Here is a 23998-nt window from a genome sequence, read left to right as displayed (position 1 = left end):
AAATTCATATGTACAGCGAAACCTCTATTCTCCAAACCAGGGGGTATTCACTCAAGGGTGTTGCCTCTTGTGCTCATCTAGCCTGTGTAATATACGTCCATGGCTGTCAATTATTAATGAAGAGCAGCTCATGCACTCAGGTGAAAGAACCTTAACAAAAGACTTTCAGTAAGACTGTAAATATCTAAAAAGGTATGGGGGCAGTAAAAAAAGTATTTTATTTACAAAGGGTCGGAATAGTTTGGAGAATTGCAGTTTTGCTGTATCAGGAACTGTCTTTTGCTTAACATTGCCTACCTCAAACCTATCAGGAACATTAAGCTTTGGAGAAGGAATTCCAATCAGGTAGTCTACCACTACCATAATCAATATGGTAAGAAACACAGCAAAGTCACTGATGGTTGATCTCACCTGCAGAAAAGAGAAGGATCTTGATAAACAACAAGCAAAAGTTTGGAACTTCATTGCAAATCCATCAGCACACTATTTTATTTTTACTTATTATTATTATTATTCCAATTTGTTTTCACCTGGAGAATTAATCTCACTGAATGACCACATCCATCAGTCTCATAAAATATATTCATAGGGCGCAACACTTACCTAATAATTAAACATTATTTCTCTTAAATATCCTTATGCATGCATTACAAAATTATGTATATTCTATTGAAGTGTAACAGGTTTATAATTGTTTCAAATTATTTATCAGATAGCTCTTGTTAACACACCTAGCATCATACATATTTTAAATTTTTTTTAAACATTGCTATTCACGTTACCTTGGTTGGGAAATAGCGCATCGTTTTGAACTGTTTGAGGAAGAAGGAAAGGAAGACGGTAGTGAAGAACAAGATGACCGACCAGAAGAGGACATCAGGAATATATGGGCCGTGGTGCTGGTCCTTGCAGGCCAGTCCGACAAACTCCCCATGGAGAGCCTTGCACATCTGCATTGTAGAAAAAACAACATGTATTTCAGAGCTGGTCTCTTCTTCAGTGTAATGTAATAGCACAATTAGTTAATATTGAAATATAGAAACCCATAGGTATAACCATATTTAAAGAACCTTGATGTCATACCACAATTAAACCTCTTTGATCGAAATATAACCGTCTGGGGACGAAAGATGTAGAGTGTAGAGTGATGGTAGGGGTTCTGCCGAGTCAAGACCCAGGGAGCAGGGGGGTTGGTGGAGTTGACTTAGGCGGGAGCGAAATTACAGACATTTTTGCAGAGGGACTATTTTTTATTTTAGGTAGGTAGATTATGCTAACAATTAGGCATGCTTAAAATTCAAAGGTAGAGCACAGCACACAGTCACACTAAAGAATCAAGAAGTGCAGTTAACATATTTATTGACTGGTGAAATACAATTCAAAGCTGCTGCAGTATGTCCACTGTTTTGTCATTTCAAATGTTTCCACAAAACAAACATTAAACTTTAAAGCTACAGTGTGCAGTGCAAAAGCACATCATGAAAAACCACAGATGTAGGTGGAAAACGCTTAAATAAAAATCAGTACATTTAAAATATATAAAAATGTGACATTTCCAGTCCACTAAAATAATGGGCTTTACATAATCTCCAAGTAAGAAATTGCAGTGTCCAGTGTGAAAACACAACACAAAATAATATATTAACATCCAAAGCAGTACCATAGCATTAAAAAAAACAAAAAACAAAAAAATGGATTGTAGCGTTCCAGGAAAGCATATTCAATCAGAATGCGGCGTCTGTATCTGAATCATTAATGCACAGAGCAACTACTTTTTTTCTATTCACGTGAACCGCAATATTTACCCTCAGGCATTGTGTACGCATGGTTATTAAAAACCGGTAGTTAACTGTGAAAACGTTACTTTCAACTTAGTCTTTTTTTTAGGGGGGGGGTGGGTGGGGGGGATCGTTCAAACCAGGGCGTTGACTCGGCAGAATTCGGTATCTTCTTGGTACTTGGAAATAAATAATGCACTACATCAGAATATTCAGGCAGGACTGCTACATAAACTGCATCCGGTAACCAAAACACTTACTGTAACATCAAGATCTTCCCATTGAATCGATTCAGGTGTCATGCTTGAATTTTGCAAATGTTGTAGGGTTTCAGAGCTTAGATTTGCAGGTTTAGAACACTGACATCTGTTTGGAAAAGAAAAAAAAAAAGCTTCCATTACACTTGCACAAACAGACTCATCACACTTCTCCACATATTGAGATTAATATTACTCCTCAGTTATTAGTACTTACAATCGCAGCATGTGGATAGACACCTGTTAGCAAATGTCCATGCATAGTTTCAGTATTTCTCTAGCAGACGGTTCCCAAGATATAGCCTTACACTATCAGAGGGGGTAACGTTAGAGTGTCATTTTTTTACTACAAATCAACATTTCTTAAGCACTCTCAAGTAGGTAGTTTCTCATTTTGTAATGTTAATGGATTTTCAGAAATCAGACGTAAACGCCACATGCCCTAGATCTCGATATATAGGCAACACCATTTAATATGTTTTAATACTTACGTGTAAAATGTAAGGTTAGCCAAGTCATTGTGCATGTTGACTGGATACAGCTCTCCCAAGTGAAAGAGTTTCTCTAGTGCTTCGTAAATAAATATAATACAAATAAGAGCAGCAAAGGCTTCTTCGGTAAATCTGGTGATGTAGCAGACTAGACTGCTGGCGTCCGTGGCAACCAGCACAATGCAGAGGAATGCTGTCCACAGGCCGATGCTGGTGCGCAGAGAGAGATATGAAAGTTCATAATCCCTGCGTGAGAATAAAAAAAATGAATATAACACTCACCACTGAATAAAAAATAAAAATGAAAATAAAAACACACATAACACAACAACTGTGTCTATCATTGCATTGCACAGCTTGATTTACAAAGCTTTTGCTATAATGCAAAGTTTTAACAATCTACCATTACAATTTTTACAAAATCTCAATAATAAACTAAACTTCAGCTCAAAGGGTGCATTTCATTACAGGAAATAAAAAAAAAAATTTTAAAAAATCAAGCCTAGCCTCACTGAGGCTATAAATCCTGTGGAATAATGTCTACAAAAATAAAATCCTATGTAACTGAACTGTCGGGATTATTCCAGTATTTTTTAAATCCAGCGCAGTTCCATATACAGTAATGGATTCCTTTTTTTACAAATTCAACCCCCAAATCTTCAAAGTAGCCAGTAGATGGCAGTACATACAATAAAAAGGAAACATCGTGGCGCTTTTAGTTAGTGGGCAAAAAACATTATAAACCAAGTATTTACAATGCAGTTCAATAGAATTCACCATGTGCAATCTGGCAGCTCTGGGATGTGTGACTGAAGTGACACAGCTAGGTGCTAATTGTTTATTACACATTTAAATTCAGCTTTAAACCTTCTTTGATAATTGCAGGAGTTACATAATAGTAAATCCTACCTGACCAGTGTTTAAATTGCTCTAGACAGATACATGACACACCCTCAATAAAATCACCTCCAAACCCTTCAGATAAGCTGAGGGTGGAAATCTGCAGCAGAGTCTATTCTCTTAAAAAAAAAAAAAAGCTCACAAACATGCCTTGAGAGCTTCTTGTGAAATGCAGCAATCGCCTTAATAGAATAGTATTTGCATTAAAGTGTTTGGTCCTAAATATAACTGCCAGGCAGTTTTAAGGCTTCCAAGCCCCAGTACCAGTACCAAACACTTAAGCAATTACTGGAAGAACCGGGTTTAGTTAAAAAAAAAAAAAAAAAAAATGCATCAATCACCCATCTTGGTTTCAGGTCAACACCATTTTAAAAGTCAGTTGAATTGCTACAGTGTCAAGGATGATGCTTGTGAAGTTAGTCAAGTAAATTGTTTGTCAACTGACACAGCTTTAAATTTCATATGTAAACATATAACTGGTCGCCATCTTGTTTTATAAAACATCACCATTTTCACATATTTGTATTCCATTGTTACTGGGACGATAACTACCAAGTTTGGAGTTTATTGGTCAAACGGTGTTCAAAATACCAGCAGTTTGCTGTTAAGGGCACGTTTCGCAAACTTGATGCTGATGATATATGCCAAGTTTCAGATCCATCGCTTCATCGGTTCCCAAGAAGATGATTTCTAAAGGTTTTATCGAAAAATGCATCACGGCGCCAATTGCAAGGATGCAGCAGCAACATTTTTTCAGCATCAGACAGCCAATGTATCCAGCTTGTTACCTGCCAAGTCAGAACCTGATCAGTCACACAGCTTCAAAGCAGCAGCAGTTTAAAGTTTTGGGAAGAAAAAATAAATTAAAAATAAAAACTTTTACAATAACAATAGGCTTCCCAGCTTGGAAGCCTAATAAGATCATTACTTCCTAGAGCACCGCAGGAAGTTTACAGAAGATTCTGCTAACATCCAATTGCTTTGGGTAGTAGCTTACTTTAGACAGCAGAGGGAGCGTGTGACACTAAACTTGAAACAAAACCCTTCATAAAATTGTTAACCTATTCCGCTTCTATATAAAGAAGAGTTCCAGGAAGGCAAAACTCTAGATGACTGCATAAATCACATCAGAGGATTATAATTGCACACCATTACAAGATATGACACCTTTGAATGACAAGGCATGGAAGTTGCACAAACTTTATACAGAATGTCTGTAGTTTTTCAAAGACACTTACACGCAAAATTTAAATAAAATTTTCTCGAACACCAGAACTGGTCCCGTGCTTCCCAATATCGTTAGGGGCTGTCCACAGAATAACGAATACGAAACCCCTGTCAACGAGGCTCCAAAGAGAGATTCTATTGCACTCTGCATTCATGGGGAAAAAAAAGAGCTCCAATAAAGTCACAGATCAAACATGTTTTAAACTCTACACAGACCCTTACTAGCCATAATTTCACTGCACTTCCAATTTCTCAAAACTATTAATACACTAGCCCAGCCCTACACACTTTCTATCTGAAAGGGGATTCCAGTACAAAACAAAATGTATGGTTTAATCTACAGCTTTAGCAAAAAATACAACAGATGTGATTATATATAAGCTATACTGGAAAGTAATGCTCTTCTGCATTATCAGGACCCCATTTAAAACCTAGATCTCAACATCTGCCACTGGATAAGATGTATATTTTTTTCTGAAGGCTACACAGGAACACAGTGTATTGGATCAGTACTTACTATGTTGCCTTTTGTAGCTTCTCCCAGCAGCCCCCCGAAAGTGATAACAGGAGACATACAGGCACAGTAGAGGAAGAGGACAGAGGCCAAGCACTGCAGGTTCAAGGAGTCCTTGATGTCACTCAAGAAAAAGGGCGTTTTCCGCTTTATATCAAGCACCAAACCACCAAACAGCCTAAACAAGCCAAACAAACAAGCAGTCACAACCACTGCACAAACTATTTCCATTCAAATCATTTCCATTCTATTTAAAAAATCAACCACAATAATAATAATAACAATAATAATAATAATAATAATAATAATAATAATCCTTCAATTTTAGAATGGAAAATTTGTATATACTTCCAAATGTAACTGCTTTATTGAAATTTTAAATACAAGGTAACATAATAATTTAATAAACCCTACATAAAGTAATTTACCATTAGCATGACACTTCTGACACAGCAATTAACGTGTGTGGATATCTACAGTATGTAGTTATACTATGCACCGGTAGTTACTAGTGTATTTTAAAATGAATGTGTATATATTTAATACTTATCTAATTATTATGATCCATTTTTAAAAACAATTGAGTGAATTTGTGATTGATTTCTAATTATTTTTTTGGGGCACAGGCACACACTGTGGTGAGATGGTTCTGGTGTGCACTACTGCACAGCGCACCTTCCTGTCCTCTGGAGCTCTGGTCCAGCATGGTGATCCTCTTCCTTTAGTGATTCACTAGCTGGGAAGGAGCCATTCGGAAGGGCAGGTATTTTTCTTTTTTGCTGAAAAACAGAGGGAATACAAAATGTCAAGAATTGATTTCTGGTGGCAGCAACGATTGAATCTCAAAGTAAACATGGATTACAGGTAAGAAAATACATTTAAACAAACAATAAAAAAAAACATATTGGTAGTACTAGATTACCAAGCATACACTAGCATGTAATAACATGCCAATAACTGTACCTATCAACATGGAAACTACTGATGGGATAATCATGCTGATACCTGGAAATGGCGTTACCATGTAATTACATCATGTAACAAGATGTAGTTCACAATTTAATTTCCAAACAATTACACAGCAGATACAATTCAACCACTGGTGGTTGCCTAGTGATTATAATGTAATTAGACGGCTATTAGTGCGGTGGAATCGAAAGTGCGACCACAATTATTCAGTTCCCAACATATAGTTATACATATATGTTTTTGCTTTCCAGGCTTTCAACAGGCATGATCACAACTCGATAATAAAAGACTTACTTGTGAAGGAACACTCTTTGGTGGTTCAATTCGTATCGTAGGATCCCACTCTCCTGGCGGCAGAACTGTTACCTGGTCTAAAAACTCATCGATTCCAGACAAAAGGTCGTTTCTGTCTTTTGCTTTGTAAGCAACATCATGGAAAATCTGCATCATGACAAGTAATACATAAGTATGTATTTATTTATTTATCGACTCATATTATGTCTGGTGGCTAACTCCGTCTTAGAGAACACTTAGGCTATAAGAACGCTTTGCTTGCTTCCTGAGGGCTGTTCTCTTAGCTGGAGAGTACTGTACTGTCACTCTAAAATACCAAACACTGTAATGCAGGCTCAGTGTCTCATGCTCCGAAATCTGTAGCACAATGAATGAAAATAAATAAATAATGGGTCTGTGAAAGGAATGCTACCCTGCTGTCAGAAACAATGTAGACTAAACAACAGGAGTTCATCAGAAAGATAATTAACGCAATCACTACAGATATCATAATAAAAATTAGAAAAGCATAAACATGAAAAGATTAATAAAACGTGTCTGTACTATCACACAGCATATGTGGCTAAACACATTTCTGAGAAACTGTAAACCATCACTGTCACATGGACTGGGAGGAACACAACTGACCTACATATTTGAGCAACTGAGAACAGCAACACATGCAGACACCATACATAACTCACCTCATCTGTCATGAGTGTAGCTATTGATCTACCAATTTCATGGTATTGCGGTCCTTTGCCAGGTGGACCCAATAACAAAAACAAAAACCTACACAGAAAAAATAAAGTAAATAAAGTACTTTAAATAAAGTAACCTGGATAATACTCTTGAAATGTGGAGGAAACTCAAGACACATATGAAAGTAAACGAGAAAGCAGTCTGCAGTCTATAGCAGTCTCTATAATCTCTCTCTGTGTGTTTAAGCAATATTTCCTCCTCATTTCACAGACCCCAGTTAGCACCAATCATGTTCCTGCAGCGAGTGGAATCAACGTCTTGCCAAGATTAGTGCTAAAGCAGGGTCTGAGAAACTAGCAGTACTGTATTAACAGTTTATCCTAACTTTAAAACAAGGGTTCTATACAACGCAACAGTTGTTTGTACCACATTAACTCATACAAAACAACAAATATCTGGTAAATAAAATGGCTCCTCTGCCCTTAGCAATGTAGCTGCAGAAGAAAAACTCCATGGTTCACCATGCCATTCTGCAGTATTTCCAACACATCCTGTCAATTTTCTAAATCAATGCACAAAGTGTATTACATTTTCAAGCAGGATACAGGAGGAGTGTTTAGGAACTCTAAAAAAATAAAGATGTCGGAATCTGCAAAATCTGTTGGACTAGTTATCTGTGTAAGACGGCTGGTGCAAAACTTGTTATTTAGCTTTTGACCCTGTGGAATAATATTCTAGAACTGAAAATTAAAAAAAAAACATATGTTCTACCTACACCTTGAAATGTTTCTTACAAGTTCTGGAAAAATAAACAGTATTTTCATTAATACACACTGGCGCAAAGGCTTTCCCAGTACCTGTATTGTATAACAGTTGGGCATCCACTATATCTCCATCACTTGGGATATATATCCATGGATACAAATGTTAACATACACCATAAAACAGCTAGTAACTTAATCCCACTGGTTTATATGGTACATTTTTCAAGACCCCACCTGACCCCTGTTAGTTCCTCCACATGGCCCTCTCACCTGGTGGGGACAGGCACCTCCGTCAGGCCGCTCAGGAGGACAGCAGGTGCAAGTCGGATGAAGGCAATAATGGGCCTCTCCAGAAAGTCCACCTCTCCCACCAGAATATTTGAGGCTTCAGCTCCGGGGGGGATTTTCTTCATAAAGTTCATATCAACCTGCACAGAACAGCAGGTAAAAATCACCCACTTAATAAAAATACTAAACTCTGGAAAAGACAGCAGCTGATTCATTCGCAATGCCTCTGGGGCAAGAAACAGCTTTGTGGGTCAAAACTGTGGAGGTGGCTCTAATAAGGGGGGGGGGGGGGGGGGGGGGGGTATTTGTCTGAAATGTACATGAGACAAAATTGTTGGGGGACAACAACAAAACAACAAGGATAGCGTTGATAAGAGGACCCAGAGGACCCAGATGACCCACCCCCCCCCAATCAAGGAACACATACATGTTTACACTCACAACATTAAAGTGGTTATTTATATACACACACACACACACACACAGTTAAAGTGTAAATCAACCAACTCTTCATTGACAAATATGATCTTAAAACACTGTAAAACAAGGCCAGAAAGCACTTTAAAAAAGTAACAGAAGTGGGGGAGAGCTGGAAAAAAAAGATCTGTATGACTCATTCCATGAGTAAACACCACTGCTCATGTCACTGCACAGGAATCTAATTAATACAGTCACACAGTCAACAAAGAGTATTAGTAACCAGGGAGTGACACCAGATACAATAAAACTTACTCCAGGCTTCTTAGGTCCCACACCAAGCGTGCCACAACTAAAGTTAAAGGAGTTGGGCTCCTGTCCAACAGGACGAAAGGGAACCAGAGAGGAGAAGCCAAGCAAAACCAACAGAAAGCATCACAGACGGGTCTGTGAACTGTGTCAACATGTGTTGTAATAAATACACAAAGGTAATAATTGTCTACTTGACCTTGAGCATTACTACAGTACAGTGCCTATGAGAGACACCTGCTGTTGGGGGTGAAGGAAAGGAGTTGAGAATGGTAGGGGTGAGTGATCAGGCATTGGTGCTTATTTTTAGGCCCTGTTCCAAATTTTGAGGCTTAAAATGGCTCTGCAAGTATTATTCTTATTATAACAGGAAGACTACTTAAAATTACAAGGAAGCTGTTAACCTGGAATCTTTTTATTTTATTTTTTTTAGTATTAGTAGAAGTATTACAAATCGCTTAACCTCTAATTACTTGTGGCACTTCAATCAGATACCCCTTCCGCGTAGTTGCTACAGTTTTAAAAAAAAGAGGACCACATGCATCATCAGAAATGGTCACTCATGCCATTCTGGATCACTACAAATGGATGGATTCAAGCAGCTAAAAACATTGCATGCTGTACATGTATGCCACCTATAAAATGATCAGCAGTTCCAGAAGGAAACACAAGGAGGCAGCTTCTGTCATGTGGGCGATGTCACCTACACATCTCAGCTGGCAGCTGTAGACTTCTGTAGGGAACCTGTCAGCCCCCCGGGGAGCCCTGTAAAAAGGCAACTGCTGGTTCTATCTGAAGGCAACTGCCCCTTTGCATTAGACGGTATTAACAGTGCTGCCTTTTCCAATTTAAAGTAATATTTATGCTCTATTCCTCATAAGCAGTTTTGTCAGATTTCATTAAACTCTGTAGTAATTGTGAAGCACAATCTTATTAACAAACACAGTAGAGCCTGTCATATGTGGTTTAATTGATTCCAGGGGTCCATTTGTTATGTGAAAATATTGTATCAGAGGGAATTGTTATACCACATTGTAGTTATTTTTTTATTATTAATTTATTTTTTTAGTGTCAGGGCATTATAAATTAACAGGTTTACACGCAAAAATAAAAATAAGTCCTTTTTGTCACGCTATTCTGGTAGTATCTTTCGGGCAATTTGTGTTTATTACTTAAGGCTAGTGTAACATGAATTGCATCTTATCTTATTGCTAAGGGACTGAAAAGTCTAGGCTTAAAAGCAAATCAGCTACCTGATCGCCAAACAATTAAAAAAAATGATATGCTTTGCAAAGGGCTTCGGTTTTTTATTTATTTGCAAAAGGCTTCGTTATTTACTTATTTCCAAAGGTCTCCCTTACTTTTCAGTGTGCTACACCACATTCTCACGACAATGGGGAGAGAAGTTGGAGTTTCTAAAATAAATGTCAGGTGCGTTGTGTGTCTAAAACACCAAAGTACGGTATTGCACATATACCATACAAAGAAAATCAGTAAAAATTATTGCAAAACAAAGCACTGTAATACAGTATTTGGCCATTTACAAAACAGCAATCCAAAAACGGTTCTTACCATGCTTTCTTAGTCTATGCCAAAGATATCAGACAGTTTAAAAAGAGAAAAGTGGACCAACAAAACCCAGCAGTAGTATAGCCAAATAGTAGAAGACTATTACAAGCATTTTGCAGAAATAACCATTAAATTATTTCTGCTAAAATGTTAAAATATGTATTCTAAAAAAAAGAAATAAAAAAAACACAAAACAAAAAAAACCTTGTTATTGGTGACAAAACTCTTTTACATCATCATCATCATCATCATTAAATGAGAGATACCTTGCTGAAGTCAACAGTGCTGTTCTCCCTGCTGCCTCCTGCCATGCTACCTTTGCTTTCACTTCCTTTGGAGACTTCCAGGTTTCCTGGAGAAGACTGTGGGGATGCAAAGTGTCCTATTGAAGGGAGGGATGAAAGAACACAGATGTTTAACTCAAAGTGAACAGACTCAGGCTGTTTTAATAAAGAAGGGTGTCATGATGAAGCTCTCCTGTCACAATACTGGACTGCTGCAGGAAAAGGAGTCTCAGAACAGCAGTCATCGCCCCCGGATAAGAACGTGCACCTAAACAGACAGCCAAGTTGAAGTTACTGTGTAGCACAGGCCAGTGGTGACAGAAAGAAGCACATCTAACCATGCCCAGCACATGTTAATACATATGAATAGTTAAAACAGTGTCATTTTTCAATAAGCCAATATGTACTTTAGTTATTAACCTTTTTATTCTGTGTATCATGGTGGTTGCAGTGAGATTTCTCTACTGCATTTCATTTGTGGTTATGGCTGCATCTTTTTTTTTTTTTTTAAAGAAAATTAATTATATACTATAAAAAATGGAGTGAATGAAAAAAAATATTAGGGTCAAATGATGACTTTACAAAAAAATGTAATTCAATTCTAACATCAGCAAAACCAGAAGTTGCATGAAAACTGGGACCTCCTGATTACAAGCACTTTTCTTTAACCATTGGACCACACAGTCTCCGATAAATGGATAAAAACGATTTCAAATAAGAACAATTACAAAAAACGTGAATACGGATACTTGTAAGAGTAAAATCAAGTAGAAGATACAGGAAGTAGTTATAATTAAGAGCAATAGTAGAATATGGCAAAATATGGAGCAGTTCAGTGCAAGTACCAGCTGATAGATAGATGTGCCATATAGTCCAGTATAGTCGAGAGTTGTGAGGTTTACAGATGCTGTCTGAACAGCAGTGTCTTGAGGAGGCGCCAGGGTGGTCAGGGACTGAGCAGTTCTGATATCTGTGGGTAGGTAGTTCCACCACTGAGGTGCAAAGGTGGAGAAGGAGTGGGCTCTGGAAGCGGGGAAGCGGAGGATACAGTTAATGTGCCTGTGGTGGGGGTGTAGTGAGAAATGACAGTCTGGAGATACGAGGGAGCAGAAAGGTCGAGACAGCGATAGGAGAGTACAAGGGTTTTGAACTGGATGTGAGCAGCGATAGGGAGCCAGTAGAGGGAGCAGAGAGCATGGCAGAAATGAGGAAGGGAAAAGACAAAGTGGGCAGCAGAGTTTTGGCACGGACGGACAGTAGAGGCAGGGAGGTCGGCTAGGAGGGAGTTGCAGTAATCAAGACAGGACAGACGTATTCCATTGGTTTGAATATACAGTATGTCCATGCCAAAATCTTTTGAAAACAAACCCTGACAGCCCCATAAACATTGTACTTTTTAACTATTAGATTAAATATTTCCAGAATACAGTACTTAAAAACTGGTGCTATAACTATGATTAATCACATTTTAATTAACACGTTTTTATTTACAATGAAGGGAAAACATACCGTATTCACTTGAGTAAAAGTCAACCTTGTGTAAAAGTCAAGCCCCCCACTGTAAGGGCGAGATTCGGGTATAATTATTTTTTTTTTAAACAGAGATGGTAAGTTTAGTGTAACAGTAAACAAAAAGTAACCCCTGAAATCGAAACTGTGTTAGAGAGCACTGCAGGTGTTAGTTTTCCTAAAATATTTTGAGGGAAGTCCCAGGGCCCACGGCATATGCAAAATGCAACATTGATGACAGTGCATTGAGTGCTTTTCACCTATTGATTGACATGCATGCGCTTCATCATATGCAACATTGCACTGAAGCAGAAGCCCACGACAACTACAAGATGATTCCTGGTCAATGCCCTTGGAAGAATTAGAAGCTTTCATTGCTACTGCTGATAGCTGTGTCAAATGCACAAAGACAGTCTTCGGTAAGTGCACTGCATATTTTGAAAAGCGCAGGATCATTGTGATTTGTGCCAGCACCTTGTCTTTGTAAAGGATTGTAAATGAAGGCCATTCTGTTCAAATATTCATTTATTCATGTCATTGTGAGTATAGTATGTCTGTGTATATACATATAGCTTGGTTGCATATATGCGCTTTGTTATGTAGGCAGTATAAAAAAAATATATATACAGATATTTATTTTGTTTCAGTTGTACAGTTTTGTATGTACATCACATACCTGTCTACACAAATTTATTTTGAAATACTTTTATTTCATGTTTTACCGTTTTTTGAGGTTGCACTTTACGTAATATGTATGTATATAAACGCATTTCTGTTCAAATATCTGTTTATTTACAATGTTTCGGTTGTGCAGATGCTTTGTACGACGTTCCTGAAGTCAATTGTATTCAATTGTTTGTCCTTTCATTATAATATTTACATTGTTTTTAATACGCCAGTCAAACTGACCGGTCATGGTTGTTCTAGGTATGCCTATAAACGTGATCGTTGTAGTGTTCTGCTTTCAGAAACAGATTTATTAGACACACCACGCAGCTTCTGTATCCTAAAAACGAACCTTTGTTGCGCAAGTCAGGTACAGCAATTGCAGTACATCAGAAAGCTATTTGAGTTGGTAAATAATCTGTGTGTCGAGGACAGCCCCAATATCTGTTTTATAGTTTATCAGAAATCTTCCAAACTTCCCTGGCCAATCAGATTGCTCCGTTTACTTAAATTCTGGAGACCTTATTTAGTTTCTTCCTTATTGCGGATCATTAGAGCACTGGACTGGATATTCTAATACTAAAACAGCCACTTTAATAAAAAGTTACCGCTTGCATGTTTTTTTCTAAAGTTCTGCGCCATGTCCCCCTTAGCAGAAAATGTGTCTGTGTGTCAGGCCCTATACCCACAATAACCAATTAAGACAAAACACAATCTGAGGTCATTAGAGGTATGCCATATAATGCTTTGGTTTTAAAAAAAAAAAAAAAAAAAAAACGGAAGAAGCCATTAGAAGGATCAAAGCAAAACTGCAAAAACATTTAAAACTTTGTTAATGGCCGTTTTGTGATGAAATTGAAACAATCGTGCCACAAAGAGCAGCACTAAATTCAATAAACTGAATGATCTAGTAGGTGTTTAGTGGAAGCATGCAAGTTCCTGTGCTTCTGTGCATTGTCACACCTTGAGGGTTATGTAAGACATGGCATTTGCCTGGTTGGAGTTGTTCAAGATGATGATCCTCCTGTCCCTGCCCCTCCGCTGGAAGCAAGTCCTCCTCAGGGGGGTACACCACCACTACTGGAATGACACGGGCCACTTCGGGCTCAGGGAAGACATTGAGGGGGCGGTGGCCCTCCAGGGTTGGGGTGGAGGGTGGCGTGTTCTTAGGGGAGGCCTGGGGGGTGGGAGACCTTGAACCTGCAGGGGTTCCAGCTCTGGAGCCCGGCAAGAGGTAATTTAAGAGTAAGGAAATGTGCGAATCTCTTCTTTGAGAAGGGTTGGATGATGACAGACCCGTCCAAATGAGAGAAAGACTGGAAGCTGACAGGCCTTCCCCTGCCATGGGGGGAGAGAGAGAGAGAGAGAGAGAAAGGAAGGTATAAAAAGAAAACAAGCACAACAAAAAATTAATTGGGTACTGATTAAAAAAAAAAAAAAAAAAAACTTCATTTAATAACTATAAAATTAAAAAAAAAGAACATGCAAGATAAAAGTGAAGTTAGGAAAAACCACGGCAGAATTTCTTTAAGGTGACACAGGGGGAAAGCTCCACACTTCACCATGCAGATAGGGAGGATGGGTGGTAGAGGGAGTGGGACGGTAGGTGTGTCCAAGGAGACCAATTAGATTATCCAAAACACGAGCAAAACAAAACAAAGCATGTCCTGTTTAACTGCTACGCAATGTGTCTGGGTGAACTAATGGCAGAGTGAAGAATACAGAAACAGAACTTCACTGTGTTTAGTGCGGGGTATTACAATATGTAATAATCTTAGAGACACTTCCTTCTTGATAAATAGAAAGAGATCAGACACAGTATATATTCAATAAAACGAACTTGGATTGAACGAATTCCCTGATACTACAAATTTTATATATAGTTTCGTCCAAATTTTGCAGTCGCTTATTGTAAATTACTTCGTAATACGAATTCACTTCACATCAATTTCCTATTTGTGATAATTATACTGGAGCCCTCCCATGGAATAATTTTAATTGAACAAATTGCCCGTATGTAAAGGGTACTGGGAAATGATTAGCGCCTCTGAACTGTATTGTAGCGCTGCTTCGGAACTACTGATGCATTTCAAGTTACAACAGTGCTCATGCATCAATGCCATTTCAATGAAGCAAAACAAAAAAACATGCATTATTCTTGCTGATAAAAATGTGTTGAAAGCAGTGGATAATGCACCACATGCAAAAAAAAGAAAGCTGTTACTGCAGATTTCAACATTCCCGTAAACACTTTGTCACCCATTCTGAAAAACCGGGCCTGTGAACTGCAAACTGGATCCAAGTCATCAGTGTTTCTGATTTGCTCAATATCCTCATGTTGAGGGCGCCTTGCTTTTGGTTTTAAAAATGCTGTGATGAAAATGAGGCATACAGATTTCAAGGGCAGTTCTTTTGCAATGTATACTTTTAAAAAGTTCACTTACAACAATATTTTTACTAAAATAGAGTACAAATAGAGTAAATGTATAATACTTTTCATTGTACTGTAATTTAAATTAGATTTCAGTGTTACTGTAACTAATACAAACTGACAGTAAGAATTACTGATCTTTTGTTTGCAGGTCTTATGAAATTTGCATTAATAAGTTGACTATGTCTTTTTAAACGCAAATGTATATAAAAATGTTAGTGCTCATTTTGTAAATGAGTTCAGATGGGGCAAAGTTATCCATGATCCTACACTGAAAGCCTGCAATTTTCTTTGCTACTGTGTCAGTCCTGCACTCCAAAATAAACCTTATATTCCTCCTTCTTAGCAAAATGCTTCATAGACAAAATGCAACCTTCAGAAGAGTGCTTATCAGCCCTTACCGTTAGTGTACTTCAGTAGTGGCACCCCTAGCAGTAATGCTTCATATAAAAACCAGCATAACATTGAAACCCAAACGATTCAGGTTTAGAGAAAATAAATGCTGTGAAAAATCATGATCCATGTCACTCTTGATGCATACTAACCCTTGTACAGAACAGTTCCTCGATACTGTTTTTCTATGCTTATCTACACTAGTATATAAAAAAAAGAAAAAGTGAGGAATATTCCAAGTTTTATACATTCTCTGACAATCACATTGATGCAAGTGCTTGTGGAGCCACTGGAGGGCTCCAATAAACTAAAAAGAAAAAAACAATAATGTACAATGCCTTCCTATAGTAAAGCACCACTCCAATGCAAAGCCCGTCATCACTTCCTTTTTGGAGTATTGTGGCTTCTCTGCTGAAAATCATGGAGATGGGATACTTTACACTAAGAATGTTGGAGAGTGACCGAACACAGGATAATGTCGCAGCTCAGTGCAACTAGCACCAGCAGGGTCGATGATGGCATCTGGTGTGTCCCTGACAGCAGTAATCCCCGTGCTTGAAAACTGCCAGTATTTGCTATATATAGTGCAGCATGTACAACCATTCATAAAAAGCAATATATTTTGCCATTTCTTTAGTCCTTTCCCCATTTGTGAATGTGTTGAAACACAATTAAGCACAAGAAATCCGCACTGTGGACACCTCAGATTTATGACCACAATGAGGATTAAGCCCTAAATGAGATGTTATTATGCAGATGTCCTGGGCTAGCTTGTGACTGCCAAAAAAAAAAACAGCATTAAACTCAAAACTACCATTATGACGGATTTCACAGATCCTGACTGCCACAATTATGTTGGGTTGCTTAATGTTATCTTAGGTATGGTAGTCCAGGACAAGCGCTAAACTGCTTCTCTGAAAGCAAGCTTTCAGTGTTAATGCACAGTGATCAGCCAAAGCAAAACAAATCTCACCATTTCTCTCAAGCAAGTGAGGATCAGATTGTTTCTTGCCTATGTCAGCGAAGGAGCGCACTAAGGGGATGCGGTTGCTCAGCTTCTTCTCGTTCTGGTGGTGGTGGCGCTTCAGCAAGGCCCCCCGCACCTTCTCTCGCACAGACTCTTCCAGCTGCTCAGACACGATCATGTTGTCTATAACCATATCTGTCAGTATGAACAGAAGAACACACAAGAAAAATCAATGAGCGAGAAGATGCTATTCCACCCATCCAGTTTCTAGTAGTTGGATAATCCAAAAACTTTTGTCAAATCGGGTCATTAAGAATTCCAATGATTCATCATGAACAACCCATAGCTGAGTACCCTCTAGCTGGAAGGAGACCTAATCGTATCAACAGATGTTTTCTTTTTGATGCCAACATACTAAGCATCACTTTAGTGCAGTTGTCATTTACAAGAAATCTTTTTACATGGAGTTTGTAAAATAAAAAATGCACATAAAAACTACAGGTTCCTTTAAATAAAAATATGTTCAGATGTCCCACTGGGCCTTAAAAGTAGGGATCTACCTTTACAATGAAGGGCAATTGGGTAACATTCTCAGGTGATTAAAATTGTTGTATGAACAGGATATTTAAAACACCAACATTAACCTACTAAGTTAAATTGTGGAAACATCTGTTAGCAGATCCAAACAGTTTTAATAAGTATACAACTGTACAAATACAGCAGTTTGTAAATAATTAAAGTAACAGAGTTACAGTACTTCAGTGATAAAGGGAACGGTGTGTGTTCCTTATATTACAGCAAGACCTTACAATATGCAACACGTTAAAAAGAAAAATATTCCAGGTGTAAACAACAAGTTGTGTAGAACTTACTTTACCCCAGTGAATAGCAGTTGTATTAGCAGTTCAAGTTAAACTTTGTTTGTATATTCCCAAAACAAAATAGTACATAAATAAAGTAGAGTAATAACATGAGGTGTGCAGCTGAAGAAGCATACGAAAACTGAAATTGAATTTTAAACACTTCAAAATAAAACAAAAACGTGGACATGGAGTTGTAAAGTTAAGAAAAAACTCACCATTTTGGTTCTTGTTTATTATATTCCACATAACAAAGTTGTAACAAAATATATAATATATACAGTCTATGTAAAAATCACTACACAACATTTTTAGGAAGTTGGGTAATGTTTCAGTGAGGCATTTCAGAATAACGTGCTTGCCTTTCTGTCCCATGAGATTTTGGCTCGCTCTAAAGCAGCACAACGCATTTTTGTCCCAAATGGCTTTCCATAGAAATCACTATGCGTGCGCCCGCATAATCTGGTTTGTTTACTTTTTGCTGATTTCAACTTTTAAATAGAGGCTCAAGAGCTGCTGTGTTGACTCTTTTTTTCTAATATGTATTAATCTCACATATCACATGGAGCTCTTTTTCATTTGACATCTTTTTAAAATGTCTTATTTACTCCTCACTTCTGGTGCAGCGGTAAATAAGTGCAAGGTATTTTTGTCATTTCTAGAGAATACGAACATCTGATTTTTGTACCAGAATAGATGTAAAAAATTATTTGTTTGAATATTCGGATATTTGTCCCAGCACTTACTTGCGTACTTATATATAATATAATATACACGCGCACACACACATTTGTATCATCATCATCATCATCATCATCATCATCAACATCATCATCAGGACTTTTATAGGAGTGATTTTATTAATACATAAATAAATAAATATGTACTTAAAATAATGAACTGTTAAAAAGTGTCACTTTAATAAATTCAGAATCATTATAAACAAGTTCTCATGGCCAAGTGTAGCTCGCTGCAACCCTCTAACCTGCAATCTCCTCTATAGAGTTGGCTCTCATGTCCAGCATGACTGTTCCTTTTAATATGCAGCTTCTCAGCTCGAAGAGGCTGTGCAGAGAGAGGGTGGCTACATAGGGCTTGCTCCATCTCTCACCGCCGTCTTCCACGTCTTCTTCAAATTTCAGCCATCTAAACAAAAACAAACAAGTAATATACAGTGTATTCCTGCTGGTCAAGCAAATATCGGTGCTCTCCATTTCTTTCAAGCAAGGAAGAAAGAATTCTGATAATTCTGTGATGCAGAAAGTCAATTGGGTGTATATTTCTAAAATATATTAATTACAAGGGTACAACTTCAACACAAAGTTTTTTGGCAACACCCCCACCCAGTGCCGCCCGCAGAAATTCTGGGGCCAGGAACAAGTTTTTAATCAGTGATCCAGTAGTCTTTTTACTGAGTGGGCCTAAAAGCAAGGTCTGAGTGTACTTTTGGCATGTCCATCTGGCTGTAGCAACCATAACATTTAACAAAGTATTTAACATATCCCCTTGCCCTTACCTTGCAGTCTCCTTCCACTCATATTCATGTCCCTCCCTGAAGGACAACTCATCCATCTCTGTGAAGAGGTCATGAGAAATATGCTCTTCATCATCGTCCTCAGTGCCCAGGATAAACTGCACACGCTGGGATGGGGTGTCTGGAGAGAAAACAAACAAGCCTTTTTTTTATTCATTTCAAGAATGTTCCTATTTAGTTGTGAATGAAATTAAAAAGACATTATTTTTTTAATCTTTGTTCCATACCTCCTACCTTGATATCGTAAGCAGGTGATTCATTGTTAGAATTATTGTGAATATCTAAAGTGTTTTTCTTGGCATGTCCTTGTACCACTTAGTATAAACCACCATGACACACGGCATAATCTTACCACCCACTACCAACCTCCCAACCCTAATAATCAATTGTAATCAATAACCCTGGGCGAAAGCTGGATTAATATAGCGTTAAACAGCGGCAGTGTTTAGATCCTGCCCTATATTAAATGATGTAAACAACAGTGGAATTCATCTGTGCTTTATAGTTACTTAAACCTTTCAGAATGTCCCACAGAGGTTTTAAAACATGTCTGTTTGTTGCCAGAAATGATGCATCTGAAGGAACTTTTTTTTTTTTTAAACAAACACAAACAAGAGCAACATATTACACTTCAGAACAAGCTAGTTACTTATACTTGGTGTTGGTGTTTTTTTTTACCTTGACTTTTATACTCTCCTTTAAGAATTCAACTGATCTGTTAAGCCATTTGTGTATCTCAATCAAAACTGAGAAACATGTTAACAGTAAAATGTATTTAATTTTACAGGCTTTTTTCTTAGAAACAACTAAATGGGCTTTTAAATCATAGGTCTTACCTTTTCATTTAAAAGCAGAAGGATTTCTCATTGTTATTAATGTAAATACAGTTACGTATAGCAATTGTATTAAAGGTGTGTCCAGAACAAATACTTTATTTTTCATTATAGCTTTATTACAGGATTAGTCACTTACTGAAATGTTGCACTCTCGTTTGCTTGTAAATTAACAATTAGGGCTTGGCTGATATTAAAAGACAATTTAGATCTGGTGAGGCAGTAAATTAGACAAAAGATAAGATTAGTTTCAAAAGATGGCAAATGAAAAAGAGCTCTGTGTGACATGTGAGATTAACACACGTCATTCTGAAATGCCTCGCTTAAACAGTACCCAGCTTGCTGGAAACGTTGTGTAGTGATTCTTATATAGACTGTATATATTATATATTTTGTTGCGACTTTCTGTTATGTGGAATGTAATAAAAGCATAAACCCGTAAATTAAACAAATACATTTCTCACTTGTATTTGAGATACACGATTGGCTCTACAGGGATCAATTTAATTTTGAAAGGAGAATAGAAAAAAGTCTGGGTAAAACACCAAAAACCAGAAACCCGACTTACACGGTATGTGAATGTTAGAAAAGGGACTGACCACTATACAATGTGGTTAAATATTTCCACTTATGCAGTGCTTAATAGACAGTATACCAAACCCACGCTGCCACAGCACTGCAAACCAACACAGGTGTCCTGGTATTTAACATTTAGAACTAGCCACTTAGAATTCACCAACATACTGTACCACTATGATACAAGAGACCTTGCTAAAACCACAGGGACATCCAAGCCCATAGCTACAGTATCAACAGAGAAACCTAATACCGCCAAAAAGTAAAGGCTGTTTTAGCCTCACCCAGGTATAAAGGGAAGCAACAGCCTACAATTACAAATCCTTCAGTTTAAAATGTCATTACATCTCCTGTGAGATCCCAGACTAGCAATACAGGACTAAAGCAGACTGAGAAAACCAGAATAAACCTTAACTCCTGAGGATTTCAGCTGACCCCTGGAGTATGTCAAATAGCATCCTCTTAGAATGATGTTTCCTGCTTGCTAAATGTCATTTAAAAGCCATGAGTGCGGCGTGCTCTGCATTAACGGTGTACCAGTAGTATGATACATCGTACTGCACCATAAAGACAATTACCTTTACACACCTGCCCATATAACAGCAGGCGATTCCTGGATAAAACTCGCTTGGAAAAATGTTTCACAAATACAAATTTTCTTAAAAAAAAAAAAAAAAAGTACAGCATATTTCCTAGAACATTTAAAGATTTTATTTTTTTATTCAACCATGGCGTAACTGTGAATCAGAGCACTTTTCTGGATATTATTACAATGTAACTTGGTTATTCTGTGTTCAATATCTAAAGCGTGTTCCCCTGGTTGCAGAATGCAATTCTTTAGTACTGTCGCTACAGTATGTCACTCGAAACTATTGCATAAAAGAAGAAAAAACCTTTTAAAAAGATCTCCAACGTTGCTAGGGAAGTGATTTGAACTGTATGTGATCCGCAACAAAATTGTGTGGTGGTTTTGTGATATGTATTGAAAGCCACTCCTACGTTTTATTTGTTTTAATTTTTTTTTGGAATTTAGCCAGATTTTTTTGTAACTTATTCATTACAACAGCTGATAATAAGTGAAGTTTAGTGGGCGTTCTCCGATTCCACTGCAAAGCAAAATGCCTCTTTTCACCCAGGTGCTCAGCAGTGGATATAGGAACTGTACCTGACCCTAGGAGGACAAAGGCCAGCCTTGCAGGTTTCCAGATAAACCCACTTGTTACAAAGATGTTTACCTACAACGCACTAGCTTAGCCTTGCAGTATGAGAACCAACATACAGAATCTATCAGTAATATGACAAACAGAAAGACACACTTGCCTTTATAGATATATATATATATTTTTTTAAATGTACTTCTGCCACACTTGTCAATAAAAAGTGACAATAACCTTGTGACCTTTTTTTTTTTAAATACAAGCTTTCAAAAGTAGTTATGACAAAGTGGATGAGAAGTTGTTTATATTTTGAAACAGAATTATAGCAGAACTTTGAAAAGTGGAATCTAAACTATTGTGATGCTAAATGTGAGCTTTCTTGCTTTACAGGAAGAGTGACTAAAAAGGATTGTCACCTAGTAAGTCACACTAACAATAATAATAATAATAATAATAACAGCAACAACAACCACAACTTCCCTTCTCTGTACCCTTATCCCCAAGGGGGCAGGGGGTGGCTCTGGCAGGTTTCAAAGACAATTCCCCTTTCCTGTTTTGCAGTTAAAAAGAAGGGAGAAAGTCTCCTTTAAGCAGGATTTAAAAACAGTACTTCCGGCAGGATTGAGATGCAAAGGGATTAATACAATCCTCCTTCAATCTTTTTAAATGATAACTACCCTCATCCTTTTTAGCTTAATCCAATCCCTTACCCCGAAGTTAATAAAAATCCACATGTAATAAAATCCAGTATTAAACAGGATTTAGCAGTGAAGTGGTGGTGGTGGACGCTCACCAAACGTGGGAGAATCACTGCCGTCCTCCCGGTCGGAATCCCGGTCTCTCCTCTTCCTGTGGTGACGGTGGCCCCTGTGCCTGTGTCTCCGCCGGCTCTCCTTGCCCAGGGGCACGTGAACCCCGATATACACCGCCCTGTGGCCTGTATGGGAAGAAAGGAAGCACACAACTTGGTTAACATGGACTCTACCACCGTAAGTAGCCACGATGCACAAGACAAAATATATCTAATTGCAATTCTCCGTTTATCCAGGGCCATAGTAACATACATTTCTAGAGCATTTATCATTTGGGTGTTCACAAAGTAGAATTTGTATAATTTTCATCATGAATGTTACTGAATTGAGAAACCATATATTTTAAGCTCAACAGGATGTCTTAAAACAGCTCTGTTTATATATATATAAAAAAAAAAAAAAACTGTGCATTTACAGAGTACTGAAGCATGCAGTTCAGCCAAAAGTCAGACACCCTCTACAAGACAAAGGGACTATCCAGACAGAGGCGGGACACTTACTTTCTAGCTCTTCTTTTTCAAAGTTTGTGCTGATCGTAGAGCTGGTTTTACCAAGATCCACCACAGCCTCTTCATCGTGACCCTGTACAGGAAGAAAAAACATAAAACAACATGCTATCAAACTGAAGAGGCAGAATATACTTACAATACAGCAGGATGTACAAATACCAATAGAAAAGTGTTAGGTTTTTGGTATTTCTACACCAAGACTGTAAATCTACATTTAATACATTAAACTTTTAAACCTTCAATATAAATGGTAATTTACTGTTTAAACTATCACGCACATTTTCATTGAAAAACTAGATCTAGTATTAACATTCACTTTTATATGTTACTTATTCATTTCAAATTTGACATTCACATACACATGTTTTGGTTAAACTTAAAAAAAATAATTCTGCTAGGGATTTTCGTTTATACTTCTTTAAACCTTTACAGCACTGTAGGTGTCCAATAAAACAAACAGTGACATTTAAGATTTAAATAAAGCAAAGATACAGTACTAAATTAAAATTATAAGTAAAATGTAACCATCACAACTAGAAAAACAAATAATATAATAACATACAGGATGAACTCCAGTAGGAGTTGCAATTCCTGCAGATGCATACACTGCTTGCTTTGTGATGGTATTACCACAGTTGTACTGTCTTACAAGAAGTATTACTCTAAGATACATGCCAAGTGACAAACATCTATCCTTGTTCTTAGTTTCAACTGACCCACAAACTGACCTGTACAGTCGCTGGACAAGTGCCCACTAATCTCTTCTAAGACCAGGCCCAGACAAGCCAAGTAACTTTCCCATTAGTCTGGGTAGAACTGTGACATTTATTACTGAGAAAGATGGCAAGTGCTGGGCTTTTTCCATTCCTCCCCTTTTTTAAAATATGCGGACTGAGAAAAAGCTGCTGTGTGATGTGAACTGGAATCTGTATTTAAAATGAAGAGTCTAGCGAAGTTAATTAATAGAGAAGACCAAAATGGTAAATTAAAATCAAACATGTTCATGATA

At 37.6% G+C, this 23998-nt stretch overlaps 1 protein-coding gene across 10 annotated transcripts in view; it reads right to left on the bottom strand.

Annotated features, from left to right (window-relative positions):
• LOC121312919 (sodium bicarbonate cotransporter 3-like) overlaps positions 1–23998 on the bottom strand; it is a 60889-nt gene that overhangs the window by 12472 nt on the left and 24419 nt on the right. For 7 of the 10 annotated variants that reach the window (XM_041244839.1, XM_041244838.1, XM_041244837.1 and 4 more), the window contains exons 2-18: positions 22981–23062; positions 22462–22605; positions 19085–19223; positions 18554–18714; positions 16754–16903; positions 13881–14255; positions 10725–10840; positions 8146–8303; positions 7114–7201; positions 6431–6577; positions 5843–5946; positions 5171–5345; positions 4665–4798; positions 2527–2772; positions 2039–2144; positions 783–950; positions 298–411 (exon numbers count right to left, since the gene is read on the bottom strand). In XM_041244839.1, coding sequence (XP_041100773.1) covers positions 298–411; positions 783–950; positions 2039–2144; positions 2527–2772; positions 4665–4798; positions 5171–5345; positions 5843–5946; positions 6431–6577; positions 7114–7201; positions 8146–8303; positions 10725–10840; positions 13881–14255; positions 16754–16903; positions 18554–18714; positions 19085–19223; positions 22462–22605; positions 22981–23062 — 2607 coding nt within the window. Of the gene's footprint in view, positions 1–297; positions 412–782; positions 951–2038; positions 2145–2526; positions 2773–4664; positions 4799–5170; positions 5346–5842; positions 5947–6430; positions 6578–7113; positions 7202–8145; positions 8304–10724; positions 10841–13880; positions 14256–16714; positions 16904–18553; positions 18715–19084; positions 19224–22461; positions 22606–22980; positions 23063–23998 lie in introns of all 10 variants that reach the window. The other 3 variants (XM_041244841.1, XM_041244842.1, XM_041244840.1) reach the window with 1 other exon arrangement.

The sequence above is a fragment of the Polyodon spathula genome, chromosome 3 (assembly GCF_017654505.1).
Source record: "Polyodon spathula isolate WHYD16114869_AA chromosome 3, ASM1765450v1, whole genome shotgun sequence".
In the NCBI taxonomy this organism is placed as follows: Eukaryota; Metazoa; Chordata; class Actinopteri; order Acipenseriformes; family Polyodontidae; genus Polyodon; species Polyodon spathula.
This window is presented reverse-complemented; position numbering and strand designations above follow the sequence as displayed.